The sequence below is a fragment of the Rhinoraja longicauda genome, chromosome 16 (assembly GCF_053455715.1).
Source record: "Rhinoraja longicauda isolate Sanriku21f chromosome 16, sRhiLon1.1, whole genome shotgun sequence".
Taxonomy (NCBI): Eukaryota; Metazoa; Chordata; class Chondrichthyes; order Rajiformes; family Arhynchobatidae; genus Rhinoraja; species Rhinoraja longicauda.
The window spans coordinates 42,650,694-42,676,562 of NC_135968.1; the positions used below are offsets into that span (position 1 = coordinate 42,650,694).

At 46.6% G+C, this 25,869-nt stretch overlaps 1 protein-coding gene across 3 annotated transcripts in view; it reads right to left on the minus strand.

Annotated features, from left to right (window-relative positions):
- Positions 1-2,860: 2,860 nt before the first annotated feature.
- The window catches only part of hs3st1l1 (heparan sulfate (glucosamine) 3-O-sulfotransferase 1-like1), a 204,765-nt gene continuing 181,756 nt past the window's right edge, over positions 2,861-25,869 (minus strand). For 2 of the 3 annotated variants that reach the window (XM_078412873.1, XM_078412875.1), the window contains exon 2: positions 2,861-4,646. In XM_078412873.1, coding sequence (XP_078268999.1) covers positions 3,570-4,514 — 945 coding nt within the window. In that variant the 5' untranslated portion in view covers positions 4,515-4,646 and the 3' untranslated portion in view covers positions 2,861-3,569. Of the gene's footprint in view, positions 4,647-15,480; positions 15,593-25,869 lie in introns of all 3 variants that reach the window. The other variant, XM_078412874.1, reaches the window with a different exon arrangement.

Below are 25,869 nucleotides of genomic sequence, written 5' to 3' on the forward strand. Positions count from 1 at the left end.
AACTCCAGGTCCCTCAGGTCGGCCGACTTGGGGCTACTCACTATCCCGCGGTCTAGGCTTAAGCTCAGGGGTGACCGCGCTTTTGCGGTTGCAGCTCCTAGACTTTGGAACACCATCCCTCTCCCCATCAGAACTGCCCCCTCCATCGACTCCTTTAAGTCCAGGCTCAAAACCTTTTTCTACTCCCTAGCATTTGAGGCTCATTGAGGAGGCGCTGTGAACTGTTTTGTATGTGCTGTTATGTTTGCGTGCTACTGTATGTTTCATTTTTTTTCCTAATCAGATGTACAGCACTTTGGTCAACGTGGGTTGTTTTTAAATGTGCTATACAAATAAAATTGACTTGACTTGACTTGACTTGACATTGAATGGCGGTGCTGGCTCGAAGAGCCGAATGGCCTCCTCCTGCACCTATTGTCTATTGTCTATAACCCCATTCTCCTGCCTTTTCCCCATGACCCTTGACACCCGTACTAATCAAGAATCTATCTATCTCTGCCTTTAAAATATCCACTGACTTGGCCTCCACAGGCTTTCGTGGCAAAAAATTCCACAGATTCACCACCCTTGGAGTAAAGAAATTCTTCCTCATCTCCTTCCTAAAGGAACGTCCTTGAATTCTGAGGCGATGGCCTCTGGTCCTAGACTCTCCCACCAGTGGAAACATCCTCCCCACATCCACTCTATCCAAGCCTTTTACCATAATGTAAAGTGATTCACTGCAATGTGTGGCCCGCTATAATTTTCAGGGCTATTATGTGAATATATATTTATTGATCCATTAGACAAATATATCTAAAGATTTGAGAACAGGATGTGTTATGTGGAGTTGTGGTAGTTTATAGAAAACCTGTTATCCAACAATTGAAATAACCACACAGAACTCAGAATAGAAGTGTGGCCAATGAGAATTTGACAGTATTAGTGTTATCCCTGTACAGGTGCACCCCGACTTACGATGTTTCGACTTGCGATAGATCGACTTTGCGATGGTGCAAACGACAGCGGCCGTGGCGAACCGCCTCTCGCTTCCGGCCACGTGATCGCGTGCATTACAGTGCACTTCGACTTACAATACTTTCGGTTTCCGATGGGTTTCTCGGAGTGGAAACCCATCGGAAGCTGAGGGGCACCTGTAATGTTTAAAAACTGAGTTATCGGCAGGTTTGAACTGGTTTCTTGGTTTATAATTTAATACATTGAGAGAAATGTCGCAGAGATCTATCAGGAGGATGGAGGATATGAACTCAGCTGTCAGACTGGCTACAAAGTCCTGGCAAGTTGAGAAGATAAATTTGTTGCAATACGTGATTGCAACTGACAGAAACCACTGGAACAAATTAATGTGCAGCTCAACCTTTAACCTGATGGGATTGTGATGGCATTTCTGCACCCAAATGAAATAACATTGAATCTCTTGATTTTTTTTGAAGTGGAATCTGAATTAAAAGGCAGTTTTATAGATGTGCTTTGTGCATTTTAATTTCATTCTATTTGTATATTTTGAATTTTACAATAAATTTTAGTTTTAGTTTTAGAGATACGGTATGGAATCAGGCCCTTTCGGCTCACCGGGTCCACGCACATTACATCCTATACCCACAAGGGACAATTTTTACATTTACCAAGCCAATTAACCTACATTGTCTTTGGAGTGTGGGAGGAAACCAAAGATCTCGGAGAAAACCCACGCAGGTCACGGGGAGAACGTACAAACTCCGTACAGACAGCACCCGTAGTCAGGATCGAACCCGGGTCTCTGGCGCTGCATTCGCTGTACCGTAACTCTACCGCTGCGCCACCGTGCCGCCCTCAATTTTCTTTGTTGCTAATGCACTATGAATGGATCATTTTGAAAACTTCTAAAGCAGTTGATAGAATCTTATCCATAAAAAATCAATATCAATTATCAATTATCCAGTAACACTTTCTAAATTGAGCAGTATTTTATAATAAAATCAGTTGTTTAGTTGTTGAAAAGCTTCTGTTAACATTTTAATGATTAATGACATTATCATATTCTTAATTGAAAACTTTTAATACATTTTTTCACACAATGGAGTTCAGGTTAAAATGTAGATGAGTACACATATATACAAGGTCATTGATATATATTAAGTCTATTCTTTTGTCCCCATGTATCCTAAAATTGAATTTGCACCGATCAGCCAAAACATTATGACCAGTGACAGGCGAATGAATAACATTGATTATCTTGTTACAATGGCACCTGTCAAGGGGTGGGATATATTAGGCAGCAAGTAAACAGTCAGTTCTTGAAGTTGATGTGTTGGATGCAGGAGAAATGGGCAGGAGTAAAGACCTGAGTGACTTTGACAAGGGCCAAATTGTTATGGCCAGACGACTGGGTCAGAGCATCTCTGAAACGGCAAGGCTTGTGGGGTGCTCCCGGTCAGCAGTGGTGAGTGCCTACCATCAGTGGTCCGAGGAGGGACAAACCACAAACCGGCGACAGGGTGTTGGGCGCCCAAGGCTCATCGATGCGCAAGGGCAACAAAGGCTATCCCGTCTGGTCCGAACCGACAGATGGTCTACTGTGGCACAAGTCACAGAAAATGTTAATGGTGGTCACGGGAGGAATGTGTCACAATACACAGTGCATCACACCCTGCTGCGTATGGGGCTGCACACGGAGGACCAACAGCATATTAGGCAGGTGGTCATAATGTTTTGGCTCATCAGGTCATAATGTTTTGGCTGATCGGTGTATATATGGTGTTGCAACAACTTAGTTCCTTTTTATAATCTGAATGACAGAAGTAAACAGTATGTAAACAATTATACATCGAAACAAGGATTATTTAAAAAAATATTATTTATTTTGATATAAATAGCACAAAGACGGCAGAGAAAAAGGTGTACATTGGAGCTTTTGTTAATTTAAAGCAACTATGAGTAATAAGTTCACAAATCATAATTTTATCTAACCATTTACAATATATCATGTGTATTGAATATAGTAACACAAGCCCATTGCTACTTTCATTTCTGAATTATTACGTATGAATATTTTAAACAGAAATAATATCATGCATCTTCAAACATGCGAAATACCTTTACTGGAGAAGGTTGGTCATGGTAATTTACACATTATATTGGAAATTGATATGCAATTCCAGGTCAACCAGTTAGGGAAGCAATACTCAGCAGAACATAAATGGTAACAAGCCAATTAAGCAAAGAATAATTGACCAGTGTTGTCAATATTTCTCATCTATATTCATACCGTCGGAACATACCAGCAGTGTCAATTCCGTTGAAATATATTGCATGACTTAATGTTTCTCGTTTCCATCAAGGAATATTTTGTCACTGGGCACTCCCTTTTCTTCTTTAAAAATTGGGAGTTCGAAGTTTGTTCTCGCCAATCTGTTGGTGTTATTGTCCAGCCTTCGTGTGGCGATTAGTTGACCCTGCCCACCCACTGTGGCAGCAGCCCCCAAACTGCTCTCATTTGTCCATGAATTAAAAAGGAAGCCGTTACAAAATCGCAAAATGGTTTTGATTGCTTTAGCCCCAGCTGAGCCGACGTGCGCCTCCCAGGTGCCTTAACGCCAGTTAAAGGATTGTTTGACCATCCTGAAAAATCTCTCGTTGTGTTCTCTAAAGTAAGCGTGCAGTTGCTTCAGCACGGCACTGTTCACAACCGGGTGGGGCCGACCCTTGGATTCATGTAAGCATCTCTCCTTGCCATCACTTCGAAGACAATAGAAACCCTTGGTTTGGTTGAAGTAGAAATTTGACGTCATTATCTTGGCAGGAATGTTGAGAAATATTTCCACCTTCTGTAATTCCTCCACTGGGTTCCTTATAAGGGCCCCACCATCAACTATGTGTATTTGGTTCAGTGGGAAATAACTCAGCCAGTTGCCCATGTGAATGTCATACAGACTCCTCTGGATGGCCTTGTATTTAGTATTGAGCGCTCCGTTTTTAATGACCATTTCTTCTATGGCTTGGACAGGCTTGTGGTTTTCCAGCCGATTGTAGTACACTTGGGTGTAGTCCGATATCACTCTCTCTGTCGGGTCTCTCAGAATCAGCAACAATCTGGTGGAACTGTTCATATCGTGGATTCTTCTCGGAGCCTTAGCCGATGTGAAGTAGCCTGGGGTCTTCTCTATTGTGGTCTGGTGTGGGTAAGAGAAAGGCATCAGCGTTCTGTACCATTCCAAACCTTTCACGTAGTTCTCATCCCAATCGAAAAAGTGGACCTCAGTGGCAGCAACTACGATGTCGGGGTGAATGTCCAACATCTCCAACAGAGCCCTGGTTCCACCCTTGCGAACACCAATAATGATGGTTTGTGGAATGACTTGGCTTGCAATGGCGGTCTGCGGCTCTGGTGACTTGTGTTCGGTTTCATTGCCTTCTAATTCGCCGTGGTACTTCAAAGACTGAACCAGAGTTCCTTCCCTCCACTGAGAAGTTGCTGAGTGCACCGCACTTGCCCGGGCTACCAGAAGGAGAGCCCCCACCAGTAAACGGGCCATGAGGAGGAAATGTGCCCAGTGAGCAGTGAGATCTGAAGTCCAGTGTTGTTAAACGCCAGTCAACACTTTCAGATGGGATGCTGTGGGCAGCAACACGCAAGGATGAACTTGGAAACTTTCCTTCAGCTCCATCTGCCAAAGACATAACCAACAGAATGAGTGACACTCAAACAAAGTATAAAACTATGTAAACACATCATTATTATTTTTTTTCAGAACCTTAATCCTTTTGCACACATTAATTATGCGTCATGTTTTTTTCCCATTACACGTTGAATAGCTTGTGCAGTGTGTGTAACAGTTGCAGCCAGCTGCACGATGACGATTTGAATCCCGACTGTGCTGTAAACATTGAATCACAGTTGGAGTACGATCCATGTTGGTCTGACCACGAGCTTTCAGTTGAAAGTCACTGAAGCTCCTGACTGAGACGATCGCTGCAGTGAGCTGGTGCCAAATGTGCATCTCGTTGAACTGACAGTCATTCTGGGGGTGTCATTAAGTGATTGTCTCACACCAGCTGCACCCAAGTGGTGCTGATTGTATTGTGTAGGAAGGAACTGCAGACACTGGTTCAAACCGAAGATAGCCGGAGTAACTCAGGGGGTCAGGCAGCATCTCTGGAGAGAAGGAATAGATGACGTTTTGGGTCTCGACCCGCAACGTTCCCTCTTCCTTTTCTCCAGAGATGCTGTCTGACCCGTTGAGTTATTAAGGGCCTGTCCCACTTTAGGCGATTTTAAGGCGACTGTCAAAGTCGTAGCAGATCGCCGAACTTTTCTTTTACCCGACGACAATGACCACGACAATGCCGAGTCAGGTCGAGATTACACCGTCTTTGGAAACATCGCGAAATTCCCACGCTGTCAATGCTTCTCCGGCATCCTAATTTTCACTGAAATCACTGACAAAGTCGGTAAGTACTTGAGAGTTTTGAAATATAACATCTTGCCTGGGTTACTTAAAAACCAAGCTTCACTGTAACAAGGAATAAACTGGATTTACTTCCAGTTTACTAATAGCTGTATTAAAAATTAATTTTTAAAGTGGCTATGTGGATTTTTGTGAAAAGTGTGTGGGCATTCTTTGAAAATGTACGGGAGATGCATATCTGGTTTCTGGGTTGCATATCTGGGTTGGGAGCCCACTTTAAATGTAATCGCTGATGGCCATAAACATCGCGGAAATTCCCACGCTTACCTGACCGTCAAACTGTCGCCTCCAATCTACCTGTCAAATGTCCTGACGGTAAATAAATTGGTTAAACACAAGCATTTTATGGTATTTTGAAATGACTTTACTTATTTTAATATAATGTGCTTCTAAATGCACAACCTAGCAAACCTGGGGACAGCAGGCGACAAGCCAGCTGTCGCCGAGAAATTATTACTCCCTTTTTTTTTTAGCTCATCTCATAGTGCCTCAGGAAACGTACCCTCCACTATAGCCTCTCTGAGTACCAGCATAACATTCTCCCTGATTAGCAAAGCAACTCCTCCACCTTTAGTTTAGTTTAGTTTAGAGATACAGTGGGGAAACAGGCCCTTCGGCCCACCGGGGTCTGCGCCGACCAGCGATCCCCGCACGTTAACACTATCCTACACCCACTAGGAACAAATATTACATTTACCACGTCAATTAACCTGCAAACCTGTACGTCATTGGAGTGTGGGAGGATAACGACGACCTCGGAGAAAACCCACGCAGGTCACGGGGAGAACGTACAAACTCCGTACAGACAGCACCCGTAATCGGGATGGAACCCGGGTCTCCGGCGCTGCATTCGCTGTAAGGCAGCAACTCTACCACTGCGCCACCGTGACCTCTTGTACCTCCATCTCTATCTCGTCTGAAACATGGAAACCCAGGCACATTGAGCTGGCAGCCGCGTCTTCCTCTCAATCAGGTTTCCGTAATGGCCACAGCATCCGCTTGGTGCCCACCACATTCCAAGCACTAATCCAGGCTCTGAGTTCGTCAGCTTTATCTACAATATTCCTTGCATTGCAACCCTTCATTATCCCCATTTTCATGAACCTCCCCCCCTGCCTGTCCTTCCTTTGAGACGTAGTCACCTCCACTTTCTCGTCAGCTCTTCCATTTGCTGATTTGCTGCTTTGATTTCCACCCAATCGCAGTACAAACCCTCCCAATCAGCACTTGCAAACCTCCCTGCAACTTTATCTGATTGGAGTTACAATTGCCTTGCATTTGGTGGTCCGAATCCAACTTGCATCAATCCATCAGTCCGAGGTGGAATATTAAGCAGGCACACACCATCACTGAATCTACAAGCTCACAGACGACACCACTGTAGCTTGCCAGATACCTAATAACGACAAGACAGAGTACAGAAAGGAGACTGGGAACCATGTAATTTGGTGCCAGGACAATAGCCTCTCCCTCAATGTCAGCAAGACAAAGGAGATTGTGATTGACTTCAGGAAGCGAAGCAGAACACCCAATCCACAGTATTAATTGATGGTGCTGAAGTAAAGATAATGGAAAGCTTCAAGTTCCTTGGAATAAATATCAAAAGCAATTTGTGCTGGACCAGCTACATCAAGACCATGGCCAAGAAAGCACACCAATGCTTGTACTTCTTAAGAAGGCTGAGGATGTTCAGCATGTCCCCAACAACCCTTACCAACTTCTACCGTTGCGCCACAGAAAGCATTCCATCGGGATGCAACACAGCGTGGTTTTGGAACAGCTCCATCCAAGACCGCAAGGAATTACAGAGTAGTGGCTGTAGCTTAGACCATCACACAAACCAACCTGCCTTCCACTGACTTCACATTGCCTCTGCAAAGCCACCAGACTAATAAAGGACCAATCCCACCTCGGTCGCTCCCTCTTCTCCCCTCTACCATCATGCACGAGGTACAGAAGTTTGAAAATGCACACCTCCAGATTCAGGGACAGTTTCTTCCCAACTGTTGTCAGGCATCTGATTAGTCCTCTCATCAGCTGGAGCGTGGGCCTGATTCCCATCTACCTCATTGGAGATCTTTGTCCTATCTTTAACCAGACTTTATCTTGCACTAAATGTTGTGCCCTTCACCTTTATCTCTGCGCTGTGGGCGGCTTGAGTATTCATGTATAGTTTTTTTTCTTTGCCCGGATAAAATGCAAACAAAAGACTTTTGCTACACCTTGGTACACTGGTTTCTCTGTAGAGCTCTGTTGAAGACTCCAATGCAGCATGGGAAATGTGGCAGATATCACCCACTGCTGCCTGAATGAACAGTTGGCTAGAGGGCCACTGAGAACCATGGTATGCATGAATGCGAGTTTACTGTTAGAGACTGCGCATGTTGCTTGGCCCTCAAGGCATAGTTGTTCCGGCCATGGCTGTGAGTTGTGCGTTTGTGCGTTGGCAAATTTCAATAAAGTATGTTTTATGAGCAGTTCCATCTTTACCGATGGCAGCCTCGCCAATGGGCTCTCTCGCCCTTTTCTTCTTTTGTTGTTTTTAGTCTGTTGTTAAATGTATGTTTTAGTGTATCTTTAGTTTTGATTTATGTGGGGGAAACTTTTTTTAAATCTCTTTCCTCGACAGAGATGTGACTTTTTCCGTATCGTGTCTCCGTCCCCACTGCGGCCTAACTTCGCGGAGCTGGCGGTCCCTTTGTCAGGGATCGACTTTGGGAGCTCCAACCGCGGGAGCCTGCGGACTTAACATCGTGGGGCTCGCGGTCCCTTGGTTAGGGACCGACTTCGGGAGCTCCTGGCCGCGGGAGCTTCGACCGCCCCGATCGCGGGAGGTTCGATTGACGCGACACAGCAGCTTCGATCACCGGTTGTAGGAGCTTCGATCACCCCGACTGCGGATGGTTCGACCACCCCTGACCACGGGAGAAAAGGAGGGAAGAAGCTAATACTTTATTGCCTTCCATCACAGTGCGCTGTGGTGGATGTTTATGTTAATTTTTATGTAGTTGTGTGTCTTGTTGCTTTTTTGGTATGACTGTATGGCAAACCAAATTCCTTGTATGTTCTTACATACTTGGCTAATAAATTAATTACAGTTACAATTACAATTTACTTGAGTGAACAGCATTGCAAAAGAGTTAATAGACTACACTAACTTGATGGTCATAGATCCTGCAGTTCTGTGTAACCGTATGGAACAGTGCTGTAGGTGGAGCAGTAATGGACTCGCCAGTCCTTTCAGCCTGCCCCTTGTGTCTGGAACTGCTCTTGCAGCTCATGATGCCCCTTTTCTTTTGCAAATCTCACCTCAGGATTCATTACTCCAGTCTATGTCAAGTTAGGTGTGTTGACCAAGGACATACTTAGTGAGTATGCCCTCCCGGCCATGGGCTTCTCCTCCTCTGTTTGGCATTCCCTGGCAAGGAGGCCAAGCCTTTAGCCTTCCTATTCCCAATGGGCCATATGGGAGGTCATCACAAACGCTCCCATTCCCAGGTCAAAAATGGCACAACCCAGCCTTCAGTGTGAACATCGGAAGCAAATTCCATGCCATCAATCAGAATCAGCTCACTGCTAACTTTGCAATAAATTGTGGATTCCTTCAAATTGCACAGGCAGGGGTTTCTTCATGCTGCTCCTGGTTTACTGTGCGTGATAGACATATTGTGTTAGATGTAGTTGTATCGCCCTGTTTGACCTCACAACCATCAACTCGCGTTGAATGAGGATTGATGTCACCACCTTCTTTTATTGCAAGCCTCCAGCATGTGTATACAATTATGCATGAGCACATACAGTCTAATTAGGAAAGTAATGCTATGTGCATTCTGACATCAAGATCACAAACAGATCAGGGATTGTACTATCTAAAAAAAAGCAACCATAAAAGATCCAACCTCTTGAATAAAACAATTCGTCTACATTATCTGTTTAACTGTAAAAAGCAATTTCAAAGCAAGCAAGAGTGAATCGATTTCATGATAAATTTTACTCTCCGTGATATTAGACAATAGACAATAGACAATAGGTGCAGGAGGAGGCCATTCGGCCCTTCGAGCCAGCACTGCCATTCAATGTGATCATGGCTGATCATTCTCAATCGGTACCCCGTTCCTGCCTTCTCCCCATACCGCTATCCTTAAGAGCTCTATCTAGCTCTCTCTTGAATGCATTCAGAGAATTGGCCTCCACTGCCTTCTGAGGCAGAGAATTCCATTAGGGGCGGTGAAGATTTGGTGGTGGCCATTTCCATTTTGTACACTGTTCCAAGCATTGGGGTGCAACCTATTTGGTCTCACAAGCTATCTTAATTCTGTCAGCATGACCCCAGACGGTACAGTATGACATTATTTATGGATATTAATAATGGAGTAAGGACAAAGACCGGAAAACAAACTCTGGTAACTTGATCACAGGTTGGGGTTGGAACTGATTACCCTGTTTTGTTTAATTGATCACTCTTCAGAAATCAGCTAGGTAACTCAATAAAAATATAGGTAGACACAAGAAACTGCAGATGCTGGAATCTTGAGCAAAACACAAAGTGCTGGAGGAATGTGTAAGAAGGAACTGCAGATGCTGGTTTAAACTGAAGATAGATACAAAAAGCTGGAAAAGCTCAGTGGGACAGGCAGCATCTCTGGAGGGAAGGAATTGGTGACGTTTCAGGTCAAGGCCCTTCTTCAGACTGGTTAGGGATAAGGGAATTGAGAGATATGGACGGTGATGTGGAGAGATAAAGAACAATGAATGAAAGGTATGCAAAAAAGTGACGATGATAAAGGAAACAGGCCATTGTTAGCTGTTTGTTGGGTGAAAATGAGAAGCTGGTGCGACTTGGGTGGGGGAGGGATAGAGAGAGAGAGAGGGAATGCCGGGACTACCTGAAGTGGGAGAAACCAATATTCATACCACTGGCCTGTAAGCTGCCCAAGAGAAATATGAGATGCTGTTCCTCCAATTTGTGTTTAGCCTCACTCTGACAATGGAGGAGACCGAGGACAGAAAGGTCTGTGTAGGAATGGGAAGGAGAATTAAAGTGTCCAGCATCCGGGAGATCAGGTAGGTTCAGGCGGGCTGAGCGAAGGTGTTCCGCATGACGATCGCCCAGTCTGCGTTTGGTCTCGCCGATGTATAAGAGTCTGGAGATACAAAGGCGGTCAGGCAGCATCTGTGGATGGCATGGACAGTCAACGTTTCGGGTTGACACCCTTCTTCACTCCCAGGATCTGAAGAAGGATAGGTGTCTTGGACTGGGTTGCTGGTGAAGGGAAGTTCATCATCCCCCTCCCCCCCATTGTCGAACTGTACACTGCAAGGGCCAGACATAAGACGTTGCAATGTTTCCGAAGATGGTGTAATCTCTTAGCCAGGTGCTAGCTTCACAAAAAAAGTGACTTGTATTGGCCTGACTCGGCATTGTCGTGGTCATTGTCGTAGCGTAAAATAAAATTTTGGCGATCTGCTACGACTTTGACAGTCGCCGGCAGTCGCCTTAAAAATCAGGTAACTAGGACGGGCCCTTCATTTTTTAGATTTTTTAGATTTAGAGATACAGCGCGGAAACAGGCCCTTCGGCCCACCGAGTCCGCGCCGCCCAGCGATCCCCACACACTAACACTATCCTACACACACTAGGGACAATTTTTACATTTACCCAGTTAATTAACCTACAAACCTGTACGTCTTTGGAGTGTGGGAGGAAACCGAAGATCTCGGAGAAAGCCCACGCAGGTCACGGGGAGAATGTACAAACTCCGTACAGATGGCGCCCGTAGTCAGGATCGAACCTGAGTCTCCGGCGCTGCATTCGCTGTAAGGCAGCAACTCTACCGCTGCGCCACCGTGCCGCCATCTGCAGAATTGTTCTGTTGCTTGCGGATTCTTTGTCTATTTTCTCCATTTGTATATTTATGGCAATGGCGACTCTCGTAGAGCCAATAAACTGTGCTAATCTACAGCACTGTCCATGCAATCTGTATTTCACAAAAATAACTTCCCACTCGTTTAATCAGCATTTCGTTGATGTTTAAGAAAGCTCTGTTGAAAGACTATTTTGATGAACAATTTACGAACAGCTAAGAATTCATCAATTTTACATTGAGAATGTACATAATACCAAGTCATAATTAAATTTTCAAATGCCAATTTCCTGGCATATTTACTTTTGCTCAAGGAAGAAATGAATGAAGCAAACTTCGAAGACTCTTAAACACTTCAAACTAAATCTCATTTATCTTTATAAATAATGTATGTCTCAAGGTTGCTTACTGTCTCCAACCAAAACAGACGAATAACAGCTCTGGAAGCATAATGGATGAAAATTGCAATCCCTTCTGGAATATAAATGCACAAATAATCCGGACAGAACTGGATTTATTCATATTTCCTAATGAGTTAGAATGAGGCCACAGGGTCCATTGATTCTACATACTGCAGAGAAATCGCATTCCTCCACTTCCTTTAGTTTAGAGATACAGCGTGGAAACAGGCCCTTCGGCCCACCGAGTCCGCACCGACCAGCGATCCCCGCACATTAACACCACCCTACACCCACTAGGGCCAATTTACACATGCACCAAGCCAATTAACCTACATACCTGTACGTCTTTGGAGTGTGGGAGGAAACCGAAGATCTCGGAGAAAACCCACGCGTTCACGTGGAGAACGTACAAACTCCGTACAGACAGCACCCTTAGTCGGGACCGAACCCGGGTCTCCGGTGCTGCATTCGCTGTAAGCCAGCAACTCTACCGCTGCGCCACCGTGGCTGTCTTGTAACTTATTCTCCGACACATGCCTATTAATAGGCCTTGCTTCTCCCAGCCACTTATACCAGAGGCAATTGATACTTTAGGCTTTAGAGATGCAGCGTGGAAACAGGTCCTTCAGCACACTTTGTCCACCTTGACCACCGATCACCCGATATACTAGCACTATCCAACACACACAAGGGGCAAGTTACAATTTTACAGAAACTGATTAACCTTATTAATCTGCAAACCTGTACGTCTTTGGAGGTATGGGAGGAAACCGGAGCACCCGGAGAAAACCCACGCTGTCACAGGGAGAACGCAAAACTCCACACAGACAGCACCCCTGGTCCGGATCGAATCTGGGTCTCTGGCGCTGTAAGGCAGCAACTCTACCGCTGCGCCACTGTGACACCCACAAACTCTCCAATTATAATCTCCAACCAGCAAGCTTTTAGGATGTGGGTGGCATGGTGGCGCAGCGGTAAAGTTGCTGCCTTACAGTGCTTGCAGCGCCGGGGACCCAGGTTCGATCCCGACTGTGGGTGCTGTCTGTGTAGAGTTTGTACGTTCTCCCCGTGACCGCGTGGGTTTTCTCCGAGACCTTCGGTTTTCTCCCACACTCCAAAGACGTACAGGTTTGTAGGTTTATTGGCTTGGTGCAATTGTAAATTGTCCCCAGTATGTGTAGGATAGTATTAATGTGCGGGGATCGCTGGTCGGTGTGGACTCGGTGGGCCGAAGGGCCTGTTTGCGTGCTGTATCTCTAAACTAAACTACAAAATGTGGGGGGAAACCTGAGCATTCAGGGGAAACTCACACTCAGTCACAGGGAGAATGAGCAAACTCTACACAGACATCTTCAGAGGTCAGGATCAAACGTGGGTCAATGGAGTATGAGACAGGTACATTCCCCGCAGTACCACTCTGTATCGATAGTTAACCAGTTAGTTACTGAATCATGAAGATATACTAAAAAATGTGTAAGGCTTTTCAAATAATATCAGCACTTTATATTTTTAAATCAACCCTTTTTCGGTTCATATTGAACATTAATTGCATTACATTTTTTCATGCTTTGCATAAAGTTTCAAAACATATACAAAAGGGTTTCATTCACAATGATTTACTTGATCAAGTCTACGTTAATTTCAGTGATTTTGGTAATGACAGTGTTATTTATATCCGTACCTCCACGAAGCAGAACTATTAGTAAATGAATCACAACCTTCAGACTGAAGAAGGGTCTCGACCCGAAACGTCACCAATTCCTTCTCTCCTGAGATGCTGCCTGACCCGCTGAGTTACTCCAGCATTTTGTGAATAACCTTTGGTCAGTTGAGAAGTGGTAATGAAGGAGTTGTTGTTAAAATTTCTGTGATTCGATTCTCAAAATCAAGGGTGGTTTAGCAGAGGTGCAGTTCAGAAGGAGGGGGCTCAGAATGAGGCACCCTAGCGATGTTGATTTTCTCTGTGGTTGGTAATAAGCTTATCCTGGAGCAAAATATGAAAGCAATCATTTTTGGGTCATTTTGCGTCACTCCATTGATTCCATCAGGCACTTCCATGCTTGAGTAATCCTTGCAAATCTGATTTTGGTTTCCGACATTCTCCAGGTAAAGGTCCTGTCCCACGTAAGCGATTTATTAGACGACTACAGGCGACTAGGCTGTCGCCACACGGTTGCCGGGGTGTCGCCTGTACAGTCGTGAGTCGCCTCCAAAGAGTCGTAGCGTCTTTCTGGTTGCCGCTGGATTTTCAGAATGTTGGACATTTTTTTGGCAACAGTGGGTTTGACGCCAATGAGCGTAGCTTGACGTCTCCTGACGGGGGCGCTGTCGTAGGTTGTCGCCAAATTGTCGCCAGGTGACGTAGGTTGTCGCCGGTGCTGAATTCCAAGTGTGGACTTGATCTGGTCACCCATTAGTATAATGTGTCCATAAATGATGTTAGGTTTTGTATGTTTTTGCACTTGTATTCTGTTCAAAGTTTGAATTTTAAAGTTTGAAGTTTGAAGTTTATTGAAATTTATTGAAGTTTATTACAATATTTTTGTATGCCCTGTTGTATGTTCTTATCAACCTTTTCAAAAATGTTGTTTGTTTCAATATCAATAAAGGAAATTCTTGACATTTTGATGGAAAATTGATGTGTGAAGTTATTGCATTTCAGAGTAGTTTCTCATGGCATCACTTTCAAATAGACATGATGCAGAATGATTGGAAACTCGATCGTACACCACCTTCTATAGGGAAACTGGGGGATTCCATTGTTTTGGAGGCCAGAATGATGTGAATTGTCTTCAGGTATCTTCAGTCTTCAGGGTCGTAGCTTGTCGTAGCTTGTCGCGGGTAGACGTAGGTTGACTTCAGTTGTCGTAGGTTGTCGCCTGTGCGGTTGCATGTTGTCGTAGGTGCGGTCGTAGGTGGACGTTCTAAGTCGCGACGATTGGGTCGCCAGTTGTCGGTGGCTTGCCGTAGCTTGACGTCGACCAGGTGGTAGGTTGTTGTAGCTTGTCGTAAACATTGTCATAGGAGGTGTCCAGTCGCCGGTCTTTCGATGACCTGCTACGACTATGACAGTCGCCGACAGTCGCCTAAAAAATCGCCTAAGTGGGACAGGCCCTTTAGTCATTCCTGTTCAGTGCTTTTCATGGAGCATTGAAGAACAATTAGAAAACGTTTTCCTGGGACTGACCTGGGTCTATCATTCCCATTACTGTGTTACTGGACTAGGACCCCACCAAATAAGTCCCACGCCGCCATTTATCCTTCAGGCCAACTCTCCCGCTCACTGGTCTGTTGGCTGGCTCTCTATTTGGCCCCAACCCAACCCCACCACCCCTAAGTACAGTCCCTGCTCTGAACACCCACGTCCTCCCCAAGTACCCCCAGACTGGCCCTTTGACTGATTGCCCATGTCGTAGCCTTGACTCCAGCATCTCACATGCACATCTTCCACCATCCATGAAACCTGTCACTGGCAATGGGCCCTGAACAGAATGGTTGGGAGTTTGAGATTATCGAGGTAGGTTTTGGACGCCTTTCCCTTGGTGCCAGCTCCATCTGTGATGTTGGAGCCAGCCCAGAATGAAATGCTGCTGAATATAACAGCAAGTACAGCAGCTGCACTGACTTACGGTGATTCAGTTTGATGCCAAAACCAATGTTAATTCAGTATCAAAGCTGTAATCATAACAGCAGAAAAGTCGACATGATCGGCGACTGAGCTTGCAACCAAGGGTCTCGGGTTCGGTGCTTCTGAATGCTCAGGCTTACCTTGATCTGAGCAAGGCTCTCGACCCGAAACGTCACCTGTTCCTTTTCTCCAGAGATGCCGTCTGACCCGCTGAGTTGCTCCAGCTTTTCGCGTCTATCTTCAACGCTCAGGCTGAGACAGATAAATACATTCAAATGGAGTACAACCTATTCATCTCCCACTTTGCTCATGCTCAAAGTCAGAGAGATAGGCAAATAAATTATTTTGAAATCAATGTCTTATTAACTGCTTGAAAGCCTCCAAATCTTTTTTTTTTAGCAAGCCACAAACTAAGTGAAAAGGATGAATGGTGACAATGAGCAGAAATTTGATTTTAATGATAAAATTGGAATCCTGCAATGAATTTGCACCATTATTTTCATCTATTACAGAGTGCATCAAATCACTACGCTCACTGTTAGTAGACTCTAATTGGCTTAATAGTCGTCATTAAAGGGCTTTTTATTAGCAATGTACTTTCCATTAGAAAAGTGATTTTTGCGGGCGGAGGTAGCATTAATCAAACACCGATAGTCTTACGTTTCACAGTTTTCTCTCAGAATGCTAACCCACTTGCCCTAACCCTTTACTGATCACCAATATGTTTGTCCCACAACACACCAGGCTTCCAATTCTTCCCAATGACCCCCTCCTCCCTCCCCCCCCCCCCCCCCCCCCCCCATCCCCACCATCCCCCAAACTCAGACTAATTCTTTAAGGAAGAAAGGCAACATCTATTCAACAGAACCGGACGTCTGCTGCTGACCACTGATGCTGACCACTGATGCTGACCACTGATGCTGACCACTGATGCTGACCACTGATGCTGACCACTGATGCCGACCACTGATGCTGACCACTGATGCTGATCACTGATGCTGACCACTGATGCTGACCACTGATGCTGACCACTGCTGAACCAGACCACTGATGCTCCCTAGTTGGGCTGATACTGAAACAATCATTAACTTGCAGTGACCATGCCTGTTCATTGCAATTTCCTGGTCCGGCACTTAATATCTATATACTAAAAATCTCGTTTGTTTGTTTGTTTGTTCCTGAACTACTGCCAAGACAGCACACGATAGCGCGACAATTTTAGGCCCACCTTACTCACCGTCGTCCCTTTGGTGCTAATGGACGAAGTTTCATTGAAATCGGTGTTATATTTGTAAAGTTATTCACATTTTAAAGTTTAAATCTACCTCCTAGGGAGGGAGGGAGGGGGGTGGAGTGGGGGGGGGGTGTGGAGGGAGGGGGGAGGAGGGAGGATAAGAGGGGTTTAGGGGGATGGAGTGGGGGAGGAGGGGAAGGGGAGGGGAAGGGGTGGAGGGGCTGGGAAGGGGGGGAGAGGAGGGAGGTGGGGGGGGGAGGGGGGAAGAGGAGAAGGGGGGCTGAGGGGGGCAGAGGGAAGGGGGGAGGAGAGGATGCTGCACCAATACAGGAGAGGTTTGGGCCCAATGGGTCCACTTGGTCTAGTTATTCTTAAATCCTGCTGAACACAGGTAAAGTTCATTTAAGCTGGCTGGTTATCTTTGCACTGATGGAGCATTGAATAAATCTTCATTCATCCATTCCCAACTGCATCCTCGCCTCCAACATGGCTTAAATGGATTTGTTTTCACCCCAGTGACAATCTCCACTGCTGCCTTCCTCTGTTCTCTTCATCTTCCCTACTTGTTCCCTGTTGACAAATATCTCTCGACTCCGTCCTTGCTTCTTGCTTCCTCCAATTCATTTTATCCATGGATCCCCCTTCCATTCAGTTCGTCTTCTTCCATCCCAGCCAGTGATTATACTTGGTGTTTAGGAACTGCAGATGCTGCTTTACACTGAAGGTAGACACAAAATGCTGGAGTAACTCAGCGGGTCAGGCAGCATCTTTGCAGAAAAGTAATAGATGACGTTTCGAGCCTGAGGAAGGGTCTCGACCCAACATTTTCTCCAGAGATGCTGCCTGACCCGCTGTATTACTCTGACATTTTGAGTCTATCTTCCTCCTTTTCTTGGCCCCAAAGTTAACACATTGGTGACCACAGGTACTACTTCCCCTCGCACTTATCCCCCAAATTTGCCTCCATCAAGTCAAGTTTATTTGTCACATGCACATACACGATGTGCAGTGAAATGAAAGTGGCAATGCCTGCGGATTGTGCACAAAAAAGAATTACAGTTACAGCATATAAATTAAGTTAATACAGAGAAAACAAAATTTAGTCCCTGGAGTTATAAAAGTTAACAGTCCTGATGGCCTGTGGGAAGAAACTCCGTCTCATCCTCTCCGTTTTCACAGCGTGACAGCGGAGGCGTTTGCCTGACCGTAGCATTTGGAACAGTCCATTGCTGGGGTGGTAGGGGTCCCTCATAATCTGGCTTGCTCTCGATCTGCACCTCCTGATGTATAGGTCCTGTAGGGGGGCGAGTGTAGTTCCCATGGTGCGTTCAGCCGAACGCACTACTCTCTGCAGGGCCATCCTGTCCTGGGCAGAGCTGTTCCCAAACCAGACTGTTTCCACCAGAAAAATATTGTTAGCCCAGTAATAAGTTATTGTCCATGTCTGCCATTTCTGGTCTCATTTTTCTCTATGCTACACATGCACAAGTCTCGTGACGTATTCAAGACCACCACAGGACAAACAAATAGCACTTATCAAAATCACTAATACTGTCCTTTGTGATCTTAACCACGGTAATCTGCCTAGTCTATTTTTGGGATTTTCCTACAGCCTTTGACAGAGTTGATGTTTCATTACTGATGAAGTCCCTCCCCCATTATCAAGCTGGAAGGTAATACTCTCGCTGGGGTCCATTTTATCAAATTAAAGCAAGATCATTTTTTTAAAAAGTTTTTTTTTGCAGAGAATCGCAGAATTGTTCTCACCAAGGAGGAGCCCATTGAGTCTGTTGAGGCTCCACTGACTCTAAGCAAGTGCAGTCCGAACCAATTTCACACCACACATACTCACTGAAGTCACAGAACATAGAACAGTGTTGTACGGTTAGCCTCTCTCTCCCTCGTCACCCCTCCCCCACCCAAGTCACCCTGCCAGTTCCACTGTTCGCATCTACATATCCCTTCGGTATCACCTCTTCCACATCCAACAATAGACCATTGTGGGCTCCACCTTTCCTTGATCATGGGTGCCATCTCTGATTTGTTCTGACCATTTTCATACCTCTAGTTTCCCTCTCCCCTGACTCTCAGGCTGAAGAAGGGTTTTGACCTGAAATGTCTTCTATTCCTTTTCTCTTGAGATGCTGCTTGACCCGCTGAGTTACTCCAACATTTTGTGTCTATCTTGGGTGTAAACCAGCATCTCCAGTTCCTTCCAACACAGGAATAGGAGGGCCTTTGGCCCACATTGTCTGAATGACCATGGTTCCATCTGCTTGCGCAAGCTCCATATTCCTCATGTTCATGTGTATTTCTTTTTTTTATTACTCAATTTTTTAATTTATTCAACGGCTTGCCTGCAGTCCGTCTGTCTTTTGTGTTTTTTGTTGTTTTTGTCTGAATTGTAGTTTTAATATGATGTAGTGTTGTATGTTATGTTTTGGGGGGGGGGGTGGGAGGGAACGGGAACTGTAAAATTCTCTCTCCAGAACGGAGACGCGACCTTTGTTCTGTGTCGTGTCTCCGTTCCCGTTGCGGCCTACCACCGGCCATGCATCTGGGACCACCTGGGGCTCTGGTTCGCAGAGCCCACGGCCCGGACTCACCACCTGCGGCGCTGGCTGCCTGCGAATGCTGCGGGAACGGCTGCGACTCGTCTCCGGAGGCTCCGGCGCGGGCCGCGTGGACGGCGGAAGCCCGCAGGCCCCTGGATGGGGGCCGACATCGGGAGCTCCGGCAGCGGCAGAGGCAGCGTGTTCGCCCGCCCCGAATCGCGGGGCTTGGGTCGGCCCGCCACGGACCTTTCACCGTCCGGCGCGGCCTGAAATAGGCCGTGGACCTTTCACCGCCCAGCGGGGGCTTCAATATCGGGAACCCCGACCGCCCCGACGTGGCAATTCCAACAGCCTGACCGCGGGACAAGACGGCAGGGAAGAGAAAAAGACATTCTGGCCTTCCATCACAGTGAGGAGGGACTGGAGGAGACTCACTGTGATGGATGTTTCTTTTTGTTTGGTGTTAGTTGTGATTGTATGTGTTATTGCATTTTTATTGATTAATCTTATTGGTCTTATTGTTTAACTGCGGGTAATGTTTCATTTTACTACACATTTATGTGTATGTGACAAATAAACGACTATTGACTATTGATACATAGTACAGAATACATACAACATGAAGGAGAGACATATTCGGTTATGTATCATACGATCATGTGTATTTCTAAATGCTTCTTAAACATTGTTGTCGCATCTGCTTCTACCACTTCCCCAGGCAGTGTGTTCCAGGCACTGACCACCCTCCATGTAAAAAACATGCAAGGCATATCTCCTTTAGAAGGATGAGAGGGGATCTTATTTTAGAAGGATGAGAGAAGATCTTATCGAAACATATAAGATTATTAAGGGGTAGGACATGTAAGAGGCAGGAAACATGTTCCCAATGTTGGGGGAGTCCAGAACAAGGGGCCACAGTTTAAGAATAAGGGGTAGGCCATTTAGAACGATGAGGAAAAACTTTTTCAGTCAGAGAGTTGTAAATCTGTGGAATTCTCTGTCTCAAAAGGCAGTGGAGGCTAATTCTCTGAATGCATTCAAGAGAGAGCTAGATAGAGCTCTTAAGGATAGCGGAGCCAGGGGGTATGAGGAGAAGGCAGGAACGGGGTACTGATTGAGAATGATCAGCCATGATCACATTGAATGGTGGTGCTGGCTCGAAGGGCCAAATGGCCTCCTCCTGGACCTATTGACTATTGTCTATTGTCTATTTAAACTTTCCCTCTTTGAACTTAAACTTACTATCCACCCCAGGAGAAAGATTCTGACTGTCTAATTTTATAGACTTCTGTCAGGTTCGCTAGGCTCCAGCACAAATGATCCACATTTGCCCATCCTCTCCGTCTAGCTGATCGGTGTCAATACCCACAACATTCCGGTGAACATAAGATAGACACTTGCTGTTGGGAAAAAAGGGGTGGCACGGTGGCGCAGTGGTAGAGTGGCTGCCTTACAGAGCTTACAGTACCAGAGACCCAGGTTCGATCCCGTCTGTATGGAGTTTGTACGTTTTCCCCGTGACCTGCGTGGGTTTTCTCCGAGATCTTTGGTTTCCTCCCACACTCCAGAGATGTACAGGTTTGAAGATTGATTGACTCTCAATCTTCAGACTGAGAATCAGGGGAGAGGGAAACTAGAGGTATGAAGAAGTTCAGAACAAATCCGAGCCGGCACCAATGACCAAGGAAAGGTGGAGCCCACAATGGTCTATTGTTGGCTGTGAAAGAGGTGATACCGAAGGGATATGTAGATGCGAATAGTGGAACTGACATGATGACTTGGGTGGGGGAGGGGCGACGAGGGAAAGAGAGGCTAACCGTGCAACACTGTTCTATTGGCTCAGTATAAATATAAATTGGCCCTAGTGTGTTTAAGATAGTGTTAGTGTGCGGGGATTGTTGGTCGGTGGGCCGAAGGGCCTGTTTCAGTGCTGCATCTCTAAACTAAACTGAAAAATCTAAGCTGTTTAATGACGGCCCACCTAATTTAATGAATATACTTTATTTTTTAGAAGTTAGACTGTAGTAACTCAGCGGGTCAGGCAGCATGTCTGGAGAAAAGGAATAGGTGATGTTTCGGGTCGAGACCGTTCTTCAGACTGAGAGTCAGGGGAAAGGGAAACAAGAGAAATAGCCTGGGTCTGGGGAGCCCGTGGCAGGGGCCTGGGTCTGGGGATCCTGTGGCTGGGGCCTGGGTCTGGGGAACCCGTGGCTGGGGCCTGGGTCTGGGGAGCCTGTGGCTGGGGCCTGGGTCTGGGGAGCCTGTGGCTGGGGCCTGGGTCTGGGGAGCCTGTGGCTGGGGCCTGGGTCTGGGGAACCCGTGGCTGGGGCCTGGGTCTGGGGAGCCCGTGGCTGGGGCCTGGGTCTGTGGGGCCCGTGCCTGGGGCCTGGGTCTGTGGGGCCCGTGCCTGGGGCCTGGGTCTGGGGAGCCTGTGGCTGGGTCCTGGGTCTGTGGGGCCCATGCCTGGGGCCTGGGTCTGGGGAGCCCGTGGCTGGGGCCTGGGTCTGGGGAGCCTGTGGCTGGGTCCTGGGTCTGTGGGGCCCATGCCTGGGGCCTGGGTCTGGGGAGCCCGTGGCTGGGGAGCCCGTGGCTGGGGAGCCCGTGGCTGGGGCTGGGTCTGCGCCACAGAGGCATCCGGAGAGGACCCGGCAGCGTTAACGGAGAGGTCGGTGCGGCGGTCGATGATGGCGCTGACCGACGGACAAGGACGGACCATGGGGGAGTGAGGACGCCGCTGCCGAGGGGAGGAACAAAGGAGGACCCGGCGTGGGGGGGAGGATTCGTAAGTTTGTAAACGCTATTTGTAAGCAAAGAAAGGTCCTGATCCGGATATTTTCCTCCACAGATGCTGCCTGTCCTCCAGCTGTTTGTTTTTTGCTCAAGATTCCAACATCTGCAATCTCTTGTATATCCAATAGATGTTTGTAAGTAGGTGATTTGAAAGATAATATTTTACAAATGGTCTTCTCAGGTTTTGTGTTGCTTACCAGAATTTCAAGCACTGATACCCAGGGAATTCCTTGGAGAAATTAAATGGCTTATGGATAAACTTACAGCAATTAACGTTTACATCAATTACACTTTTTCATAGCCAGAGGCAGGTAACAATGATTTCTAATGTTTAGATTAAAATCAAATCCACAGATAATCTCAATTAAAATTTTGTGGCTCAAAGTCACCTTTTAAATATTAATATATGGTACAAAAGCCAATAATGAATGTAGCAAAACAGCAATGGTTTCAACTAACAGTGCAATTGAAAAAAAAAAAGAATTGTTAATATAGTAATTACTATTGTTCAGTCCCAATTTTGTTGAGTGTTGTAAAATTAACCATTTTGGAAAGTGCATAATTGTTCTGTGTAATTTAAATGTAAAAAAAACTTTCGTATGACCTGTCAGTTGTGAGTATTCTTTTCTGTTCATTCTGAACATTTGACTAGCAAACATCCAATCTGACTCCAGCAACATTCTCATCAGAAAACGTTTAGAGAGACAACAAGGAAACAGGACTGGACTTTTTATTCACTGCAATTTAGAAGGATGAGAGGGGATCTTATAGAAACATATATATTTTTTAAGGGATTGGACAGGCTAGATGCAGGAAAAATGTTCCCCATGTTGGGGGAGTCCAGAACCAGGGGTCACAGTTTAAGAATAAGGGGTAGGCCATTTAGGACTGAGATGAGGAAAAACTTTTTCACCCAGAGAGCTGTGAATCTGTGGAATTCTCGGCCACAATAGGCAGTGGAGCCCAATTCACTGGATGTGTTCAAGAAAGGGTTAGATGCAGCTCTTAGGGCTAAAGGAATCAAGGGATATGGGGAGAAAGCAGGAACAGGGTACTGATATTGGATGATCAGCCATGATTATATTGGGTTGGCTCAAAGGGCCGAATGGCCTACTCCTGCACCTATTTTCTATGTTTCTATGTTTCTCGGTCCTACAGCCCACCGAGTCCACACCATCCATTGATCACCCATCCACACTAGCTCTATGTTATCCAACTTTCCGCATCAACTCCCTGCACACCTGGGGCAGTTTATTACAGATGCCAATCAACCTACAAACCTGCACAACTGGAGCTGCCGAAGGAAACTCACGCAGTCACAGGGAGAACGTGCAAGCTCCACACAGACAGCATCTGAGATCAGGATCAAACCCAAGTCTCTACCAGCTGCTCCACTATGCTGCCCTTCTTATTACTGTGAGAGCAGAACATGGTAGAGAAATCCCCATCGGAAAAAAAAAATCAATATCTGACAACCGGAGAAGGGTGGTCAACATCTAAACAACAAGATTGATCAGATTAGTGGAAATAGAAACATAGAAACATAGAAAATAGGTGCTGGAGTAGGCCATTTGACCCTTCGAGCCTGTATATCAATATGATCATGGCTGATCATCCAACTCAGTATCCCATACCTGCCTTCTCTCCATATCCCCTGATCCCTTTAGCCACAAGGGCAACATCTAACTCCCTCTTAAATATTGCCAATGAACTGGCCTCAACTACCTTCTGTGGCAGAGAATTCCACAGATTCACCACTCTCTGTGTGAAAAAAAACTTTCTCATCTTGGTCCTAAAAGACTTCCCCCTTATCCTTAAACTGTGACCCCTTATTCTGGACTTCCCCAACATCGGGAACAATCTTCCTGCATCTAGCCTGTCCAACCCCTTAAGAATTTTGTAAGTTTCTATAAGATCCCCCCTCAATCTTCTAAATTCCAGCGAGTACAAGCCGAGTCTATCCAGTCTTTCTTCATATGAAAGTCCTGCCATCCCAGGAATCAATATGGCGAACCTTCTCTGTACTCCCTCTATGGCAAGAATGTCTTTCCTCAGATTAGGAGACCAAAACTGTACGAAATGGAGGTTGTGCATTCTCCCTGTGACAGTGTGGGCTTCCACAAGCTGCTCCATGTGCTCCGACATACCAAAATGTCCAGGCTGTTAGTTTAATTGGCCACTGTAAAGTACCTCCAGTTTCTATGTGAAAGGTGGGGTCTTGGTGCACTTGATGGGAATGTGGGAAAAATTGGTGTAAAAGTGGGTGATTGAAGTTCAGCAAAGACGTGGTGAACTGAAGGGCCTGTTTCCATGTTGCATCTCTCCATGTTGTATGACAGTGACTGTTGGACATTTCCTCAGTCTGAAGAAGGGTGTCGACCCCAAACGCCACTCATTCCTTCTCTCCAGAGATGCTGCCTATCCCGCTGAGTTAAACCCCTGTCCCACAGGCGATTTTTTAGGCGACTACAGGCGACTAGGCTGTCGCCACACGGTCGCCAGGGTGTCGCCTGTACGGTCGTGAGTCGTCTCCAAAGAGTCGTAGAGCCTTTCTGGTCGCCGCTGGATTATCAGAATGTTGACAAATTTTCAGCGACAGTGGGTTTGACGCCAATGAGTGTAGCTTGATATCTCCTGACGTGGGCGCTGTCGTAGGTTGTCGCCAGGTGACGTAGGTTGTTGCCGGTGCTGACTTTGGTGAATTCCATTGGCGACTACCTACGTCAACCTACGTCAACCGGCGACAGGTACCGGCGTCAAAACCGGAGGCCAAAATGACGTGAATTGTCTTCAGTTGTCACCGACAGGGTCGTAGCTTGTCGTAGCTTGTCGCGGGTGGACGTAGGTTGACTGTGGTTGTCGTAGGTTGTCGTAGGTTGTCGTAGGTGCGGTCGTAGGTGGACGTCCTACTTGCGACGATTGGGTCGCCGGTTGTCGGTAGCTTGCCGTAGCTTGACATCGACTATAACAGAGCTTTATTTGTCGTTCGGTACCGAAGTACCGAACGAAACTACATAGCAGTCATAGAAAAAAAAAAAAGAACACAAGACACATAACCCCAACACAAACGTCCATCACAGTGACTCCAAACACCCCCTCACTGTGATGGAGGCAACAAAACTTCCCCTCTCTTCCCCACGCCCACGGACAGACAGCTCGTCCCCGACCGACCCGCACAGTCCCCGCACCGGGCGCTGAAACGTCTCGCGGCCGAACCAGGCGATGAAAGGCCCACGACCAAGCCTTGCGCAGCTAAGTCCCGCAGCCGAGCCGCACCAGCGGTGAAACGTCCCGCAGCCGAGTTGCACCGGGCGGGGTTAAGCCCCGCAGCCGAGCTGCACCGGGCGGTGTTAAGTCCCGCAGCCGAGTTGCACCGGGCGGTGTTAAGTCCCGCAGCCGAGCCGCACCGGGCGGTGTTAAGCCCCGCAGCCGAGCTGCACCGGGCGATGTAAAGTCCAGCGGCCAAGTTTACCGGGGGATGTTAGGCCCCGCAGCCGAGCCGCACCCCGCGCCGTGAGGAAGAGAAAAGTTCCCCACACACCACCACCCCCTCCCACACATACACAACCAAAAAAATATATATAAAAATCATCCCAACACCGACACTCAACAAAAAAAAGACGGACAGACTGCTAGTCAGCCGCTGCCGTTAGGCGCCGCCACGTAACTTGTCGGTAGGTTGTTGTAGCTTGTCGTAGACATTGTCGTAGGGGGGGTCCAGTCGCCGGTTTTTCGGCGACCTGCTACGACTATGACAGTCGCCGGCAGTCGCCCAAACAATCGCCTAAGTGGGACACAATTTTGTAAGTTTCTATAAGATCCCCCCTCAATCTGCTAAATTCCAGCGAGTACAAGCCGAGTCTATGTTATTAGTCATGCCCACAGTGCACAGAGGTAGGAATAAAAGAACAAATTAACTTGAGCTGAAATGGCTAGTCAATGACTTTATA